This window comes from Sparus aurata, chromosome 14 (genome assembly GCF_900880675.1).
Source record: "Sparus aurata chromosome 14, fSpaAur1.1, whole genome shotgun sequence".
Lineage (NCBI taxonomy): Eukaryota > Metazoa > Chordata > Actinopteri > Spariformes > Sparidae > Sparus > Sparus aurata.
In genome coordinates, this window is record NC_044200.1 from 14,291,162 (window position 1) to 14,311,463 (window position 20,302).

The 20,302-nt window shown below is 40.1% G+C and overlaps 1 protein-coding gene across 8 annotated transcripts in view; it reads right to left on the bottom strand.

The window, feature by feature from the left end:
* Positions 1-20,302, bottom strand: part of LOC115595301 (ELKS/Rab6-interacting/CAST family member 1-like) — a 130,794-nt gene that overhangs the window by 68,932 nt on the left and 41,560 nt on the right. For 4 of the 8 annotated variants that reach the window (XM_030439586.1, XM_030439587.1, XM_030439592.1 and 1 more), the window contains 6 exons: positions 19,468-19,605; positions 17,596-17,736; positions 15,596-15,736; positions 12,914-13,107; positions 12,422-12,532; positions 7,791-7,802 (listed from right to left, as the gene is read on the bottom strand). In XM_030439586.1, the coding sequence (XP_030295446.1) occupies positions 7,791-7,802; positions 12,422-12,532; positions 12,914-13,107; positions 15,596-15,736; positions 17,596-17,736; positions 19,468-19,605 (737 nt within the window). The remainder of the gene's footprint in view (positions 1-7,790; positions 7,803-12,421; positions 12,533-12,913; positions 13,108-15,595; positions 15,737-17,595; positions 17,737-19,467; positions 19,606-20,302) is intronic. The other 4 variants (XM_030439590.1, XM_030439588.1, XM_030439589.1 and 1 more) reach the window with 2 other exon arrangements.

Here is a 20,302-nt window from a genome sequence, read left to right on the forward strand (position 1 = left end):
GATTTATGTGTTTACATCCTGTGCGATTTACATATTCTAGTGTCTAAATATTTTATGACACCTTCTGTCTTTCATCTCTCCTGTCCATGCGAGTCATAAACTACCTGCTAAACTAACCTAAAGTAATGTGAGCGATCCATCAAATGGCTTTAACATCAGTATCACAGCCAGAAAAGTTGAGAAATTATATTGGCAGAAGATGGTAACATAAAATCCTCTATGTGTTTGCTAAAAGGTCCAGGGGGCCCAATTCCAAACCATCCGGAGAAATTTGGGAAGCTGGAGGAGAACTTGAAATGTGACGGCTGGGCCAAAACGTTCTCTGCTGCAGCACCTGGTCGTTCAAAGCTTGCAGAATAATAATCAGCGCTTTGAGCTGCGTGCGCACGCACGTGTGGTTTTTCTGTGCATTGTAAAAGCCTACATATTGCATCATTATCACATCCAAATTGGGATCAAATGTTAAACAGGAAAGCAGATGAAGTAAGTGTGGACTCACATGCATAATGGTGAGGGTTTTTTTTGTATTCCTTTGTTCAGACATGATTTCAGTTTACACCCTGAATGTGGGATAATTTGAATATTTGGGATCAATTCTGCGTCCTACGCCCAGTGTGAGTGTGTCACAGGTCATAAACAGGCAGGAATGTTCCTATTGGAGGATATCCAGGAAGCTCCAACCATCTGGTTAGCTCTCTGAGGTTTCCCCCCTTCATGCTACATTTACTGTACGTATGTGAGTGTATGTGGAATAGACTTTTCGTTTTCAGTGTTTCCTATTGACTCAGCACTCAATTCCCACTCACACTTCCTCTCTTCCCTCTTGTGCTTATGTTAAACACTTGCTCTGCTCAAACCTTGTTTGCATGTGTCACTTTTTAGCACGTACATCGTTTGCACGGGTAACTACAGCGTGTTCCTCCTTCATCTCCTCCTCCCGTCTCATCTCATTATAATTTTCTTGCTCAACAAAACCAACACTCTCTCTCTTCCTTTTCTCTACCTCCACCAATTTGTCCCCTTTGTTTTGTGCATGTTGCATTACACTCACACTGCATTAGGCCAATGCACAAGGGCAAATGCGCTGCTCCTTTCTGTCCTCTCCGTACTCACTTCCTCTCCAAATGCAACATTACTCTTTCCTTTGGATGAGGTGTTCTCATCGGACCATGGACCATTTCTTCTCTCCTTTCCTCCCTCGATTCATTCCACTCCCTCTTTTGTCACTTCCATCTCCTGTGCTTCACTCTCCCTCTGCCTCCTCCAAACAATCACAAACCTTTTTTTTTTTTTAAATAAAATGTGTTTTTTTCCATCTTCTCAATTACGATTTATCATCGCCATAAAATTCAAATTTATCATTTAATCATGCATTACTTTATTAGCCACTGATGTAACAGCTGTCAGTTAATATAGCAACGTCTGCACACAGGAAATCACTGATGTACCTACAGTGTGTGCTTCTGTAGACTTCTTATCCCTTTATAGGGTTTTAAAATATAAAGGAAGTTCACATATGCATAAAGCTGAATGTTTCCCAATTCGGTAAGCTTTAATCTTTAAAATCATTTTTATTATGCATTACGACAAATGACTATTACCATTTTCTTCTGTAAGTTGCATTAAACTGGCAATAGACACGTTTTCTTCTTTAACACATTATGAGGTAAATGATGATTGCACAATGTAATGGATAAGGAATAATAAAACCATCTGCCTCACTATAGACCTCACCATCACTATGTAATTTTGTCTGCCACTAGGCACGCCGTCACCTGGGTACAGGAAGCCTAACAGGTGATCCATTAACTACATGACTGAGTAAACTCACATTTTGTCCTCCGGTGTTGTTATTTGTTACACTGAGGAAAACATAAACAAGCCAGTCATCTTTGCAACAGGGGTGCCAACAAAATTGCCACTTGGAAACGCTAGAGGGAAAAGTTCTCTGTTGCCACATTAAATTTAGGAAAACTAAATTTCTGTATAAGTTTGAGATACTATATCAGCTTTGTGTGTGCTTGTTGCAGTTCCTTACCAAAGCTACATGGCATTTATATTAAACTACGTTTTTGCGACATAATTACGGACATACTCTACATGTCATATGCATACTCCCCCATCCGGGGCTACTTATACTCGATAACTTTGGGATGTTTTATTAAACCACCAACTAGCTTGTTGTCTGACTTTGGATAAAATAAAATAATCTAAAAATGCTGTACTTTGGCTCTAATGCAGCATTTTTCCTCTGTCTTAAGTCACTAGTCAATATACCGCCCACAACAATGCGATTGGTTACTTGCATGAGTAATACCCTATCAACATGGAACAATACGAATTTGCAAATTAACTAGAAACTAAAGTTCTATATCTAGTAATAATCTAGTTAAGCAAAAAGTACAAGGAGTGTGGAACGAGTGGAAGTATAAAGCAGGAGAAAATGGAAATACTCAGATACAGTACCTCAAAACTGCACTTAAATACAGTATATGAGTAAAGTGTAGTTAGTTACTTTCCATCACTAGTTGTTCTAAACTGTGACATAAAGATTTTTTACAGTTCTAAATGTATAGCACACATCATGTGTCATCAACATCCTCTCTATCCCGCCTAACAAACCATGAATATAATTTTTGAAAAGTTGCAGTTGTGAATCTGCACATATCTAATTGAACACTTTCATTACACTCGTGGCTTAAAGGAGCAGAAGTTGCTCGGTGAACTCGATGGCTCTGCTCGGCGGAGGCAAAGTGCCATTTGAAGCTGTTTTAATATGTAAACTACTTCCTTCACTCTCCCTCTGAAATCGCTTTCAACAACTGCTGCGAAACCACAGGAAGAGGCGTAATCACAGGAGAGTTCTCTTCACCCACAGCGCTGTAAACACCACGTACAAATGTGCAGTGAAACCACGTCTGCGCACACACAATCATACACTCATCGACACATGGTGTGAGTCCACATGAAGGAGCAAATTTACCAAAAAACTGTGCCGATAGTAGGGCGTCATACATTTATAGTCGGTGCTGTCAACTGCTCCAAACACAACCAGCTTTGTATTAGAGTCTCTCGATCGGACCACACACACTTATGCATGCGACTGCACGTAACATAACAACATGTGTCCGTCCCTTGCACAGAAATACGCACATGCAAACACATGCGAAGGTAAACGCACACTTGCATACTTGTTGACATCACTTTGAACTTCTCAAATCTCGCAAAACCTCAAAAATACCCTCATGCATGAACCATAAACACGCTCATACATGTTATAAATAGACCAACATACATACACACAAATGTACAAACATAGATTAGCCTGAATACTGCTGGCCACTAATTGTAAAAAAATAAAGCACACACACATATAAACACACAGCCTCATAAACTTCAGTAAAGCCTCCAAACTAAAGATTTTTACCCTCCCTCATTAACATGCTGCTGATATTCAGGGAGCCACATTAAGGTAATATTAATATTACATTTGGAGTCCTGTATAAATATTTGATTAGAAATGCTCGGGGGCCTCATGTATGTTTACTGCACATAGTTCACCCAACATTAACATCAAGGATTTCCTTTTAACCATTCGGAATTCAGTATTTCCTTTGAAAATACAGGAAATATCGGTTTGGTTTACCAAGCCCAGATCAACTGTAAAACAAGAAATAAAAAACATGATCAAAAGCACTATAGCGGAAGAAAAACTTACAGTACAAGTAGAACATTTAGGAGGGAATAAAGAAAGAAATACTCAAGTTGTTGTTTGTGGAATGACTGAAGAAAAATCCCTCAGCAGAGAAGCTAATTTGTAAGGTACATAAAGAGGAAAGGCAGCTAAGACACGTGTGTGTGTGTGTGTGTGTGTGTGTGTGTGTGTGTGTGTGTGTGTGCGTGTGTGTGTGTGTGTGTGTGTGTTCAAACTTCCGTGGAGTGGGTTACTGGAAACTAGCTAGAAAAAAAATACTAGGATACAACAGCAGGCAGAATTAAATGTCTTTTTTAATAGCCTCTGTCCTTATGAAAATAAATCACATGCACAGCATATATTCATATTTCAGAACTAACCATACAATTCAAGGCAAAGTGTTTGGATAATAGTAATAGTGTAAGCATGTGACAGAGAGCTTGAGTTGATCTTGGCAGTGTCTTTGTTTAACATGGAGAACAACACTGACTCTGAATGAAACACTGACACTCTGTTCTTTAGCCCCATAATATTCATCTTTTGATCTGAACTTTAGATTAGACTGTCGATGAGTCAACAGCACAAGAAGTTAATTATGTCTGAATACTTACAGAATGCATGAAATACAAACGGGCAGTCAAATATAGTAGCATTCGTTTTACCTTCATCTTCTGTTTTTAGCCATTATGATGCAGAAAAAAAAAGCGTGTGGGAATTTATGATTATTAAATTCCCAGTGCTGATTGGTGTTTCAGTGCACTGCTATCGTTTTGGACAATGAAGCTTTATTGTCAAACTTCCTCGATTTGTTATCCTGTTATTGTATCCTGCCTCTGTTAGATACCTTTGTCACAAGCGCTTGTTTGAGGGATCATTGCAAAATCATTATTGTTATATAAGAGTCCCTGAAACCATCATCCGCATCCACCCCAAAAACCAAGCGTTTTGCGGGCTCTAGGGTTTTACAGGTTGTCTGTTGACAACTGTATCTTTAATTGTCAGATCAGATAGCTTGTTTTGTTTGACCTGAGGTCCAAAACAAAAAAATATTCAGTTCATTTCCATATATGACAAGAGAAGCACCAAAGCCTCACAATGTAGTAGCAATGTAGTAGCTATAAACATGGAATGTATCTAGCAGTTTTGCTTGAAATAATGACAAACAATAACAATCAATTTTCAAAATGAATTTTCTGCTGATTGATCCATCAACTGATCGTTGCAGTTCAAGTGTCAACAGCACTTTTGATACAGCACCACTGCATCCAAATTCCAAATAAGCCTACTTGGGACTTCTTTTATTGGAGAATAGAGCTGCTGGGTTGTCATCTTGAGCTTTGTGAAAGACTGATCGACATTTTTCACAATTTTCTGACATTTTATAAACCAAACAACTAACTGATTAATTAAGAAAATTAATCAGACTACAGACTAATCAAGAAGGAAAACAGTCGTTAGTTGCAGCCCTAGAATATTCGTATATTTGTTAATAATTTACTTGTTCAACACGTAGCATAAACTGTTATACTTTCTACTATTAACAACCCTTTTTGGTTATTTAGGTATTTAATCGCCTTTATCAAACGTGGCGAGCTCAGTTCGCAGCACAGTAAAGGGTTACTAATTTAATACCTGTCTAAATGTTGGGTTTTAATAAGGTTAGAAGAAACAAAAAAAATGTAAAGGAGACAGAAATCTTTGATTTTTAATTCTGTGTCTGTGAAGAAGCAAAGAGACAAAACACACGTGTTTGTGTAACTCTACAAAGCTTAATATGATAGGATAACAAAGCCTAATTTACAGTGAGCAGCCACTGCAAGCTGTATTGTAGATGTGCCTGTTTTCTGAGCACTCAAAAATTGCAAACAAAAACGTGTTTTCATTTTCCCTCAGAACTGCAAATACTGTCTGTGTATCTGTGTGTGTGTGTGTGTGTGTGTGTGTGTGTGTGTGTGTGTGTGTGTGAGAAGGTATTTTAATTAGATAACTCTCAGCAGTCATCCTCACTGTAGTGTTGTCATCTATTAGCTGGCAAAGTCCTTCTTGCATGTGTGTGTTTGTGTGTGGGAGACAGAAAAAAAAACAATGCGCAAGGTCTGTGCTCGCGTGTGTGTGTGTGCATGTGTGTGTGTGCCTGTTGTCACCCATTAGCTGACAAATCCCTGCACCACCTCAATGCTCAGAGTCATGCGGGACCTCAAAGGGATCACACACATACACACACAAAGAAACAATGCAATCCCTTTTAAAGCTACAGAAACCCTTGCTGTCAAACATTTGGCAGTGGATGAGGAGTTCCTTAGCCCAAGATCAAAACAGCCAGAAAAAAAGGCGAGAAAGAAAAAAAAAAAACACAAGAAAGGACAGAAGAAGAAAAAGAAGACTTCTGTCGTCTACCAGACGGCGAGGCAATGCTAACTTTTTCTTTTGGTTTTTTTGTTCCCCCTCTAGAGTTGAATCACACAACACCAGAACAACAGCGATGAGAAAGCTGACAAGACAGCAGGGGGAACAGTGGCTCTGGAAGTTGAAACAGAGCAAAAGAGCAAAGAAGGAGCTGGCACCGCGGAGACCTTTACAGCAGAGCAGAGCGCACAAAACACTCAGACCACCAGATTTATGCAGGAAACAGACGGGAGAAGTGGTTATTATGTGGTCGATGGCAATGTTTAGGTCAGAGAAATTTCAATATGACTTTGATTTGTCTGTTTGAGATGACCAAAATCAGACTTTAGGATCTACATGCTGAAATCTCATTACAGAGCCACCTCCTGAGTGTAGATAGGAATATTTAAAGTCAGAAAAGAAGAGGAAAAATATGTTTTTTTAATCTTCGAACATGGGCAATTCTTTAGGCTGCCATACTCTACACTGAAAAAGTTTTGATGATATCTGTCCGTTATATAAGAAGGTAAAGCCAGCAGTCAGTTTGCTTATCATTAGGACTGGAAATAGGGGAGGCACAGCTTGCCTGGCTCTGTCCAAAAAAATATACCGTACAGTAATGGATGGAGCAACTGTGACATTACCCATTAATTTGTGGGATTTTGAGGCCTCACATTAGCAATTATGGTGTTATAAGTCAGATCCAATCAGCATGTTAGCAAATTGACAAACACAAGATGGTCATGCCCTAAAGCATACCCTGCTTTATTGTCTGTTCTACTCAAAATTGGTTCATGATTTAGAAAATGAACATCAAGCTGTATTGAAAAGACCTTAAATAAGAAATTGAGACCATAAACTCTTTAGGAAAGCTCACTAATTTACACTTTATACCTGTTTTTTTTAAATCTGTATAAAAAAACATGAGAGTAAAAACCATAACTTGCGCTTTTATGGGCAGTTTTTTTTACCAAACTATTTCTTTGCAAGGAGTAACAACTTCCTGAAGTCTCCACTGATTACCTAACTCAAGATGACGACAATGGGTCAGAACATGTTACTTTGGAAGGAGCCAGGCTGGCTGTACCTGCTGTTTACAGTCTTTATGCTAAGCTAAGCTTGCCATCTTCCGGCTCTAGCCAAGTAGCAGTTTAACAGTCTATTTGCAATGTTCATGGCAAATCTTGGGTTGCGAAATCTTGTTTCAACATTTCAAATAGCGTCTGAACTGTAGCAGTGACAGGTAAAATGTGGAGTGATTTCTCTGTGAGAGCCACAAGGCCACACAGAAACCCACCAGAAGTCTGAGCAAAGGTTCACAGCTGTCCGAGTTAATGATGGTGATACGCTCCTTCAACAATTCGTCTTGTGCGCTGCGGTAGCTTTAAATCTGAACTAAGCGCTAGTAACGTGACAAGATTAGCAGAGCGCCGCAATGGAGGGTGCAGGAAATAAACAATAACGTTTCCTCTTCAAAGAGACAGTGATGTGGCAGAGGAAGAGAGCAGAGGGAAAGTCAAGGTGTCTCCTTCAAAGACCCACAGACAGACATGATGAGAATGATTAAAAACAGAGTTTATGACAGAGTGAGGGAGATGAGAGAGTGTCTTGATGCAAGGACAAGAAGTATGACAATGAAGGAGAGCGCGATGAGAGAGAGAGAGAGAGAGAGACAGTGACGGAAGAAGAAAAATAGGCGTGCAGTACTAACCTTGAGGCAAAACTGGGTAGAGCAGGAGACAGCGTTGCATTGTAAAGATAAAAGAAAAGGGAAAAGAGACAGAGAAGGAGAGGGAAAGGTGAGAGGGAAGACAGGAGTTGAGTGCTAGGTTAGCTTGATCACGATTCAAAGAGGTAAGAGATGAGAGACAGACGAACTGACAAAGAGACAGCCAGAGAGACATCATTAACCATAGAGATACAGCGGGCGGCAAACAGACACAGGCATGACCAGGCAAACAGCTGGGCAGACAGACAGACAGTCACATCGACAGGTCAAATGCAGTATTAAGGCTAATGAGAGGCCCGCTCACCTCACATGACCTCTACAAACATTTAAGCGCGCGCACAGACACAGATGGACGAAACTGCAATCACAAACCGTAGAAAGCGAGCAATTAGCCAATCAAAGTACGAGCTGGGAGCGTGCTCACTATGAATTATTTCTTCTTCAGCGGTTTTGATACTGCGGACGACTTGTTTCGCTTCCCGCTGGGTCTACTTGAGAAGTCCGCAGCCCGTGGATTTGTGAGGGAGTCTCAGCCAAAATACATATGGCATGTAATTATAAAGATATGAAATTTGAAGAAATCCACTTCCTAAATTGGTTGACCCCAAATGTATTCCACGCAATCGCTCCTCATATGTTTGGCTGAACTGGCAGGGCAAGAAACTCGAGGGTGAGCTTATGCCTGGGAACGCACGCTAATGACAGCGTGCCAGAGACAAATTGTCCATTACAAAACAATATAACACGCAATAAACTTCTCTAATTTCCCATTACTCAGTTTTATACTCTACATCTCTCTAAACCTCCTTCGTTTTTCTTTCTGTTTCTTCCTTTTCCAGTCTTTTTCTTTTTTTTTCATTTTAATGCTTCCCTCTCCCCACCATGTTGTCTGTTCTTCTTTCCTTTCTCTCTCTTCGTCTCCACCCGTTATTTCATTTCTGTCTCGCTGTTTTTTCTCCCTCCACCACCACACCTTCCTTTCCCTTTCTCTCTCTCTCCCTCTCTCCCCCCCCCCCCCCTCTCTCTCTCTGTTTTCCACTCTTCTGTCCAAATCCTTTATTTTGGCCATCAGGGCAGATTTTCAGCTCCATTTCCCCTCAGTGTGAAGTCACTCAGTCTGCTCCAATTACCATCCTAGTTACTGAAATAAATAACCTGGTGCCATTACAGCTGGATTTAAACAAGAGAGGAAAGAGGGAGGGTTGATTTTTACCCTTGTTTAACCCACATCTGATCTTTTCATTAGTAGTGTCCCCGCTGCTCACTCGTAGCCCAGGGTTAGCAGCAGTTCCAAGCTAAGAGTTGGCCACGGGCGCATGTATCCTCCTCTGACGTACCTGTTAGCTCGAGGCTTATACGTCTTAAAATTCACAGCTGGGTTAGGTAGCCGTGGGATAGAGTAAGCATTAGTGCACTTTACGTTACAGGGCGAGTGCTTGCTGACTCAAAAAAGGCTGGTTGCTGACATTACAGGGAACATTTATCAATCCCTGGCTTTTCCAAAGCAACATGATTAATATTTTTACAGCTGCAAACCTCTTTGAGGAGCCAATAAAAGAGCAACTGGGTTAAAAAAAACACCTATTTAGTAACTTTGAGGGACAAGTACCAACCAAGACCAAAGACACAAGAGCCAAAGAGTAGGACATGTACTGCAGGGCTTTTAAACCAGCATAAACTTCAACATAACACAAGCTTAAGAGATTTTCACATTTGGTTATTAGAGTAAATAACTCACGTTTGAATTATAAAGCCTCTCCATCTTGGTTGCTACCAAGTGGCTAAATGAGACTACAGAAGTTGTCAGGGATATGAAATGTCATTTGGCCAAAAATGGAGACTCATCTACTCACTTACTCTAACCACTTATAGATTGATCAATTTATAGTAACGTATGTATACAAAAGTATAGTTAGATGCTTAGCATTGGTCACTTTAAAGTCGTGCGACCGTGTCGTGTAGCCTGTGTATAGACGAACATTAGCTTTTCACTTCTAGTGATTTAATTTACACACAATAGTAGTGTTCATCTGTAAAGACCATCTTGCTGAACAAAATGTCTAATTATCATTAACTTGCGTTTGCCACAGAGCTAATTTTCGATAATAATCCAAAATCCAATTCAGAAAACTTTTGCAGAGGGAACCAAGGTGATGCTAACCTCCAGGTTGGCCTACAAAACTTCAGTACATCATCCCTGCAGCACCCTATTGTTTCAAAAATGACTGGGACCTTTAAGTGGTAAATATGCCACAGTTGTCATTGTTAGCTGCCTTATGTTTGAGCTTCAAAAGGTGTAGCAACAATAACTAAGGAGGGTGTGGCTTAGCTAGCAGCCCTTTAGTCAGTTTGGCCCTTTTTATGACTGTTTCACCATGTCAACTCTAAACCACAGCCTTTAGTTAGCCAGGGATGGATTCCCTCATCATACATCTAACAGTTAAATGAAACCACTAAATGTGGGGATGTAAAAAGTATAATACGTCCTCTACAAACCACTTACTTCACGGTAATGACTGTGCGTGTGCCAGTGTGTAAAAAGAGGAAGTTACATTACCTCATAAAAATCTACTTAATCTTAATTTTACTATAACAAGATACTGTTCTCACAGATATGGTATAAGCCTGGATTTAATGGCTTTCCAGTTTCTTAAAGTCAGCCCGCAAAGTTAAGATATTTAATATCAGTTAAAGAGCAGCCATTATTTTATTGTAATCCACAGGGAGAATGAAACATATCTCGATTGTAAGAGCTTAAGAGCCCAACCATCTTACGTTACATGTTATCCACAAAGCTAGTCCTGCTGTAAATCTGCATCTGTGGCTACTGGCAGACTAAATAACACACACATGTACATTTTAAAAAACCCACCAGTTTGAAGTCAGCAGGTGCTGAATTATTTATAGGCTAGTATTTCTACCGGCCAGACGGAGACACAGTGAGGAAACACTGAATCTCCCTAAAATCATTAACAACCATTAGTCTTACAGTCAAACTACTGAACGCACAGACGGAGAGAGAGAGCGGAGTGAAGAGTCGGAGTGGGTAGAGATCATGTCCAAGGAAGAAACTGGAGGAAAAGATTAAAGAGAGAGGGAGCAGAGAGGGAGCAGACAGAAAGCATACGATAGTTCAGAAATCAAAGGCATCGAGAGGCGCAGAGACAGACAGACACACCAGTTTTCACAACCACAGACGGCTCTGATCTGTCTAACCCCGAAGACAAACTTTACTCACACTACTCTTACTAAAATATATTCCAGATCCAGCTCAAAAATTAGTGATTTAACTTTATTATTTAACTGGCTTCATACAGAAATACACATTAATCGACACACAGGGGGGAAAAAAAACAGACAACCAGAATGAAACATGTATTCAGGGAGACAGGTAAACACAGAAGCAGGCAGGCAGGCATGCAGGCTGACAGATAATTAGATACAGACATAAAGAAAACACTGATTAAGATCACGATTAGTTTACGAGGTAGATATAGTGTACACAGGCAGACATTAGTGAGAGGCAGAGAGGTTAGACACAGGTAGAAAAGTAGTTAGAAAACAGACAAACCATTCCTATTAGCATAAAGGAAACAGAAAAAAAAACAAAAAACAGATTGAACTGTCCAGACTCCTAATGAAAAAAAGTGTGTGTTAAAGTCTGCAAGTCAGGCATCCTCTGCTGAAAGTAAAACAAAAGTGAAGCGTGAAAACAGAGCCACTAAATGAAAGAGTTGCATCATTGACAGGAACAGAGGCTCAAAGAGTTTCAGGCTACACAGCAGAGACTCTGGTGCCAAGCTGTGCCCTCATTTTACAAACTTTTGGGAGCAGTTTTTGCTTGTTGTCATACCGCAATATAACAGATGACAAAAACTTCTGCTGATGCGCAGATGTGTGAGAGTACAGCTGGTGCCGTCAACTCCACTTTAGAGGTGTTGGCGGGCAGTCCGAATGAGCAGTACTACAGACGTTTGGTGAACATTCCAGAAATGCTGCAACTCTTTAGTGGCGATTATTAGTGAACATACTCAGCTCTGTCCCATGTGGAGAAGGCCTGCAAACCATGAGAAATCCATTGACAATTCTTTCTATTGTCCTTTAATGTGATACACTACGATTTCTAAATAATCTGTTGAATCACGTTCTCTATGAAATGTCAGAAAACAGAGATATATATCCGTTATAACTTTGCAAAGCTTAACGTCACATATCCAAATTGCTTGTTTTATATGAATTCAAAGATACATCATTTTAATAGTTCAAGAAAAGGATTAAAATTGTCAGATTTAAGAGGATACAAACACTTAAGTGTTTACATTTTTGCTAAAATATCTAGTTGTAGCTTATGGATCATCTGCTACATGTATTTCATCTCAGATCTCAACTTGTGGTCCTGTGATGGTTAGAGGATCAATTTCAAATAAGAAACAATTGAGGCATTTTGGGTGAAACTGTCTATCAAATTCATTTTTTAAGCATAGAATAAACATTTAATCCCACATCTTTTCCACATGGGACTGGTCGCTTTCATAGTGCTTTCACATCTCGTCCTCCGACAAGCAAAGTGAGTTTTGTCGTGCATCGGACTGACAGGGCCACCAGCCACTCACGTGCCCAGGTAGTCCCACATCATCCCTCCCACTGGCTGCTGAGCAGCAGCTGAGGGAGGGGCCTGTTTTCGCGACTGCTGAGAACGCCAAAGATGAGAGGCAGAGGGGTTTCTGGGGTGTGATGGGCCCGCGCACACACAAACGAACAAAAACGCACTCACACAGATGCGGAATCACGCAAACGCATACGTATTCAAGCATACACACATGTGGATAAGATAAACATGATGGAAGAAATTAAAGCCGAAATGGAAGGAGAAAGGGGGAAGAGAGAGGGAAGAGGAAGGGGTGAGAACAAGGGGAAACTAATGGATTAGTAAAGCAGGGAAGATAACCACAGACTCCAACAGTATGTAGCTTGAAACTGAATAGAAAGTCCAATCTAAAATTAAATGACCTATTTAACAGGTTGAATAAAGTCTTGGTTGTTTTCTACTTGTTCAGATTAATGGGGGAAAGTGAAAAATGCACTAATGATTACTCGTCTCTCACCTCTCCAGTTCGTGGATCTTTTTCTCCTTGTCGTTCTTCTCATTCTCCATCTCCCTCAGGATCTCCAGGAGTCGTTCCACCTCGGACTGGGCCTTTCCAGCATCCTCTTTGTGCTGGTCCACTTCCTGCTCCAGGCAGGAGATGCGTTCGGAAAGTTCAGTATTGGCCTGGGAATCTGCGGCTGCACTCTGAGCCTGGAAGAGGAATTAATTATTATAAATAAACGGAGCAAAATTCGATGACCACCATTTGATGGAAGTGATGGGGTCAAATTAAAAACTATATGCCAAAAACAACAAGTGTGTTGAGGAGGGGTTGGATGGATTCAATAAAAGTGCGACTGTTTTAGAGTATAAGTGGTCTATAATTTGTCTTTGGTTGGTAAAATGACATTCACAGACCAGATTTTAGGGATCAGATACAAGATTTGAATACTTTTATGTACCGGAGCATTACATTGGATTCAGCACACCAGGTAGATTTTATAATACGATTGAAATAGAGAAGCCTTAACATAATAAGACCTCATTAGTTAAGATAGAACATAATGTAATTAAGTGGAGCAACACCAAGCCTGGCAAATATAAACAAAAAGTCCTTGAAATATGCCATACATTTAGTGCTATTGTGTTTCTGTTAAGAGCTTCAAGTATTAATCTGTTTCAAAAACAGCGCTTGTTTTGACACGCTAGTCTTTTGAATTAAGGGATCAATACTGAGCTCATTAAAATTTTCTCCACTTTTTCAAAATTATTTTTTGCAAAAGGACATGTTTTTGTAAACTGAGGTGTCTTTTTACCGCAGGAAACATTTTACATTGCAAGGCAGCTGGATTTGCTAACCATCTTGCCTGGCTTCTACCTATATATGCGCTTATGGCTGAACATACACGCTTTGAATCAATCAGCGTCCTGTGAAGAACTAATGGCAGATAAGACCATAATTAGGTGTAATATACAGCAAGTATCTATTTGTTTGAAAACAATAATGCCAGCTCCTAAAGACGTAAGTGTAAATGCTATAGCATCAGTAGTATAAGAACTAAAGAGTTTATTTCATTAAAAGAATGTCAAAGAAAGCGTTTCTCAATGGAAAACATGTTTTCAAACTTTCTGCTTTCCTGATGTTGGTCTGAAGTTAGTCTGCCACGTTGTGAACAATTTTCTAGCAGCTAATTTCAAGATGGTTATGTGTAAAAAATAAACCTCATCAGGTGTGCTTAGATTAGCACTTTAGCATGCTCACATTTGATTTTCTAAAGACTAAACACAAAATATAGCTGACAGGCTGAGAGGAATGTTATTAGTTTTGCAGGTATTTCATTATGAACCAAAGTACTGGACAATGACGCTGTTTTAATTTTCTGTCAAATCTAATTATTCTATAAATCTAAGCATTTCTGTGTTACAGATTTGTGCGTTATTCAGCGACAGTATGTTCGTAATAAGTGTGAGCATTGAAGTGTGGCTCACTGATGGTGCCTTGGGTTTGAGCTGGCTTTACACACACACACAACAGCACATTAATGCTGATTTATGTAAGGATTAGCATGAGCATGAAAAGGTGAGTTAATTAAAAAGCAAATTAAACGAAGTTGCAGTTTCCTTCTTCTTTTCTGCCGCTCTGCTCAGTTACACAGACAATGCCGAAAAATGAGAAAGAAACAAACGAGGTAAAACGGACAAAGGAAAAAAAAAAGAAGTTATGACCAGCTTAGAGGTTAGAACAGCTGTGTGTGTTTCCCAGAAGCAAATGTTGCTCTTGGGACAGATTGACTCTGTGCGTGTCTGTGCACACGCCTTGGTCACACAATACATAAACCCTATTAGTTTTGGAAGAGCACAACAGTTTTTACAGTTCTTTATGTGGAGAGGAAATGTTTGGGTGTCTGATGGTATTATAAGAAGATCTGGTTGGAAAGAAAAGAGAGAGACAGAGAGCGAGAGAGAGAGAGAGAGAAGAAAAGAAAAATAAGAAAGGAAAACATCACAGTTAGTGTCACATGAACAATGTCAATCAGTTCACAACACACAGACGAGTTTTCAGTCTTTTTTCCATCCCTGGTAACAAAAAGAGACTAAGGAATAAACTCTGATGAGAGAAACACCAGAGATCCACTGACGCTTTCACACACACACACACACACACACACACACACACACACACACACCACATACATACTCGGGGTGTGGTGGAGGTGCTGTCTTCTCTGCTCTGTGAAAATGACTGTAAGGCTGTCAGCGAGCCGTCACACACACACAATTTTATGGGCTGCCGTATGGAAGAGAATATGTGATATGCAAACACACACACACACACACACACACACACACACACACACACACACACACACACACACAGTTAAACAGCCAGCCATCTCTGTTGGAAACCAGTTAAGGGGAAATGAGGGAGGAGAGAAGGAGGCGAGGAGCTCTTTAGTCTATGTATGAACTGTGTGTTTTCTCACTACTGAGTTTAAAATAGAGCAATTATTTCAAGTCATTGTGGTCCACCTGTTTTGGTTTCAAATGTAGAGTAAGAAAGGTGCCAAATTTGGACAATTTATGTGACCTACATCGCGTCATTTTCAGGCTTTCAAGCTGATCCCATTTTCACACTCTTTCAGCCAAAACCAAAAGTAAACTAGAGGATTCATTTCAAATAAGAGTAATTGATTCTAACCTTCTTGAGTTGGTTATCTAGTTTGACACACTCCTCTTTCTTCTGCTCCAGACTGATCTCCAGACTCTTCAGCCTGTTGTCCTTCTTCAGAGCGGAGGAAGCCAGAGAGGAAGCCTTTTCCTTCAGATCCAACACTGACGTCTGAAACGGAGACAAAGATCAAGAAAGACAAGTGATAAGGAAGGAAGTCAACACTACAGCTTCTTAGACCGAGATACTGAGCCGCTCTATTGAAGCAGTTGGGAGTGAGGTGCCTTGTGTATGTAGGGGGTGGGAATCTCTAGAGACACCTCATGATTCAATCTGATTCCGATTCAGAGGGCTGCGATGCATCTTGATTAATCAGCAGTTTTTATTTCTATACATGATTTACTCTGATGATCAATAATTAAAATAAGCAGATTAATTTACTCCATTATTTTTGTTCAGCCATCACCAAAACTCAAGAAGTACCCAGACAAACTGCTGTTTAAAAACATGTTTACACCCATTATGTTTTCCATCCAGCTCGTCGAATTGAGCTACAAAATTGCTCTTAGATTGCAATCTAGGAATCGATTTTTCCCCCAACTCCTATCAGTTTATTACATCTCGGGACTTACTTTTGTAATTTTCTACCAGCAACGATAGCTTTTTTTGGTTACGTTGCTTAATTCCTAATCAGTTAACTTGGTGAGCACAATGTTATTATTACCGATAAAAATAATGGCTAATATTACATAAATAATACCAATCTAATATGTGAGACAGACTCTCTGCCTTGTTCTTCAAAACCATTTCCCGTGACCTGTCTCTTTCCCCACTCTTCCAGCTCAATCTCATCATCCGTGAAGTCTCTCTCCCTTTCTTTTCTGGTCTTTTCCTCTTTTGGTAAGGCCGGTGAAACACAAACCAATGGGACCAGAAGGAGAGACACTCAGACGTGTAATTTTACCCTTGACTGACAATACCAACTCCAGACTAGGGATCATCATGTTTGACTGGGCTTCGGTCAGAGAAACCTTGCTGCTTTCTCTGATTATATTTAGGTACGTATATATATTGCTGTTGTCGGACAAACCCCACATCTGTGTTTAGTCGTGTAGAAAGGAATGCTTGTTTTCTCTGTGAGTGTTCCCATGTATTGCTCAAATTATATAATGGGACTGTAACAGGTTTTATGACACCGCAATCACTAAGATTAGCTGAACCGTCCAAGTTAAAAAAGGCACGTATAAATACATCAACACATGTGCGTTTGATTTTAGGGTGATTTTTTTTCCACTTTGAAGGAGTAATTTGACTTTATTTGTGGGAAATATGTATATTCTCTTTCTCTTCCCAATAGTCAAATAAGGAAATCAATATGACTCTGATGTCTACGCACTATATATGAGGCTGTCGTCAGCAAGCGCTTAGTTTAGCTTAGCTTAGCTTAGCATAAAGACTAAAAGTTGTAATATTGAAGCTTAGCAGTGTGGGTTTATTTCTTTATTTCACGTTTTCGTCACCTGAGACTCTTGGATCCGGACGGATACTTCTATTTGTGCCTATATTGACTCTATCATTATGAAAAAGGATAATTTCCAAGCACCTGCTTGCACCTTTTAAGGATAATGCCTTAAAACTGCCTTGCTGAATTTTGTTTTTCCCAATGTGGTTGATTGTAACTTTCCTATTCTGCTGTCCAACCACTGCGGGATGAATAAAGCAAAGACAGTGCTTAAAAATGCTTTGTCATCCTCTCTCTCTCCCTCTCTGTCTCCGCTGTGGTTTTTCATATGAATCACAAAGCGAGAAGAATTCATCTCAAAATAATGTTTTTGTTGGTGAGGAATATTGTTGTCAAGGAAATGTGCCTGTTTATCGTTGTTGTCCTTCAGCACGAGGACTTACGGAGGACACGCGGTTCCGCAGTGAAAGATATATCACATCTCCTCGACAGGGACACCGAGAGAGTGTGTTTTTCCGACTTATAGCGCATAAACGGATGAGTGTGTTTTCACGTGTGTGTCTCCTACCTCACGGTCAGCCAGGTCAGCCTGCAGCTGGGAGACTTTCTCCCTCAACTCCTTCAGCTCCTTCTTGCTGGAGTCAATCTCCTCCCCCTTTTCTCTGTCCTCCCTCTCTCGCTGCTCCTTCAACCGCTCGATGATTCGCTCCTGAGCATCAGAAAAGAGGAGGAGGGGGAGGTGGAGGAGAGGATCGAGGGATGAAAGTAAGAAGAATGGAGACAAAAAGAGTCCAACACTTATTCACAGTCACTCAATATCAAGTTTCTATACTAATAACAGTCGCATTAAACTTTATGTACATGGCAGCTTTGACAGGATCTAACAGCCAGCAGTGATTTTAGACACGTAATGTGTTCTGGCATGAGATGTAATATTCACAACTACTAAAACAGTATAGACGTTCTCCAGCTATATAACAACACTGCTGCCAGTTCAAGCAAAAGTAGAAAGTTCACACACACACAAAAGCAGCGCAAAGTGTGTGTGCGTGCTGGCTGTGCTGCGTGTGTGTGTGTTCTTGTACAGCGGTTCCATCTTTGTAAGGACTGATTGAAGTTTTCAGCCTCTGGAGGGACAACGTTTTAACAAAAGCCAGAATATGATCAACAATGATCAACAATGATATATAGAAGAGAGGAGAGAGGGGCCTTATTTTTGAAAAGGCCAGGACCGGTGAATTAGTAATCAACTGATTATTAAGCCCAATATCTGCTATTTTGCCCGCTATCAGCAGCCGGATTTTATTTTTCAGATATTTGATAAGATAAACAAATTTAAAAGTGTGCTACTTTGGCTCTGCTGCAGCTCCTCTCCATCTCCATTTACCAGTCTGTGGTCTTGTTTTTCAAAATTCCAAATATTTTTACTGTGAATAAACAGTTGGGCTTATGAGAGTACTACTGATAAAAGTTTAGATGACAAATTTGGACACACACGACTGATTGATCGGAAAGGTGACTGTGAATCCTAAGTATACATCACTATATGCAAAGACAAAACTGCATGAAATACAAAGATGTTGTGCAAAAAACTGAAGCATGACAGAGTGTGAAAACACTTAAAGCAGCACAACTTATTTCTGCTCTGCTTTGAAATGAAATGGTGTGAAACAATTTGTGTGTGACAGAGAAAAGGAGTCGTATAAGAAAGGCATTAGGGGTGGAAAAACAGGCACCACAACAATGAAAATGAGGGAAAAAATACTTGTGAAAGTCATCTGAGTGAACTTAGTTGTTAGCCACCTCCACCTGCCAACACTCATACATCTAACCGACACCCTCGATATTAGTCGCTAGACAATTAATAGCCGTGTTTCCTCTGTCTGTGAGTGTGTGCGTGTAAAAGAGATCAGGTCGGTAACACAATCGCGCTTAACAGAACAAAAACATATTCCCCATCAAACACTTTGAAGTTGTCCGCTGGTGTGAGTGTCACTGGTTCGTTTCCCAGACTCAAGGTCGAGTCCTCGTTGTGGAATAACACATCGTCAAACAGGCGGTTGAGGGTTCCATTCTCATGATCAGGGCTGTTTTATGGCTGCGGTACCTGGTTGTTTAGACCCAGATGGTGACTGTGGTTGTTGGTTCTGTTCCTGTCGCTCTGAGCCATGTGGCTGCAAGTTGGATGTACCCTAACCTTTTATGAACACCGGCTGCGAATGATTTAATAATGAAACAGCCAATGTGATTATTGGTTCATTTCCATTTATCCAGAGTCATTTGGTCATTACGTGGGTGGTCGGCGGTTTTACTCATAGTGGTTTTATTAGTGTAACCTTTCTCGGGGGATTGACCTGAGGTTGACCGGCATCAAGTGTGTGTGCGTTTGTGTGTGTGTGTGTGTGTGTGTGTGTATGTGTGTGTGTGTGTGCGTACGTACCTTCTCAGCCAGAGCCTCCTCCAGTGTTCCCAGTGCTGTGTCTGTGTTGGAGGTGTCCGTCTGTAAAGACTTGACTCTGTCTTTCAGGCCGCCCAGCTGTTTCTCTTTATCCCTCAGCTGATCCTGCAGGTTCTCTATCTACAGAGAGAGACAAGGAGAGAGAAACTCATAAACAGTGTTGTTTATGATGCATAATTCACTTACCGGTATTTACCCCCAAAAATTATATTGTGCTGGCGCGTGTATCAGCTCTCACACACTGGGGGAAACTGCTTGTAACTAGACCCGAGACGATACTAAATTCCTGCAGATGAACAGCAAATAGACTTAACTGAGCTGAAAATTTAATTAGTTTTAACAACATCAATAAGAGCAAGAAATATGACAAAATAAGAGTCAAATATACAAAACTGCAACTTATAAAATTAAAACAAAGATAAAATTGCCTACATTTAGAAACCAAATATTAAATTATGTGGTGTGTGAAATTCTTTGAATTCTTGTGAAGTTTCTCTGCAAACCTTGATGATGTTTAACAATTAACCCATCACTTTTGCAATTAATAGATAATGGCTTAGTCAATAAAATGTCTAAAGAAATTGTGACAAATGCTTATTACAAATTCCCAAAGAGCTCCATGTGACATCTTCAAGGAGCTACTTTGTTCCAAGCTTCAGTCTAAAACCCTTTATCTACTTTAATAAATGACAAAAAAAGCAGCGAACCCCTAATCTAAGAACCTGGAACCAGCAAATGAAAGGATCAAATGATAATCAAAATAGTTGGTGATTAGTTTTCTTGTTATCAACTATTCATTGCAGCATGAAAAAAGCTA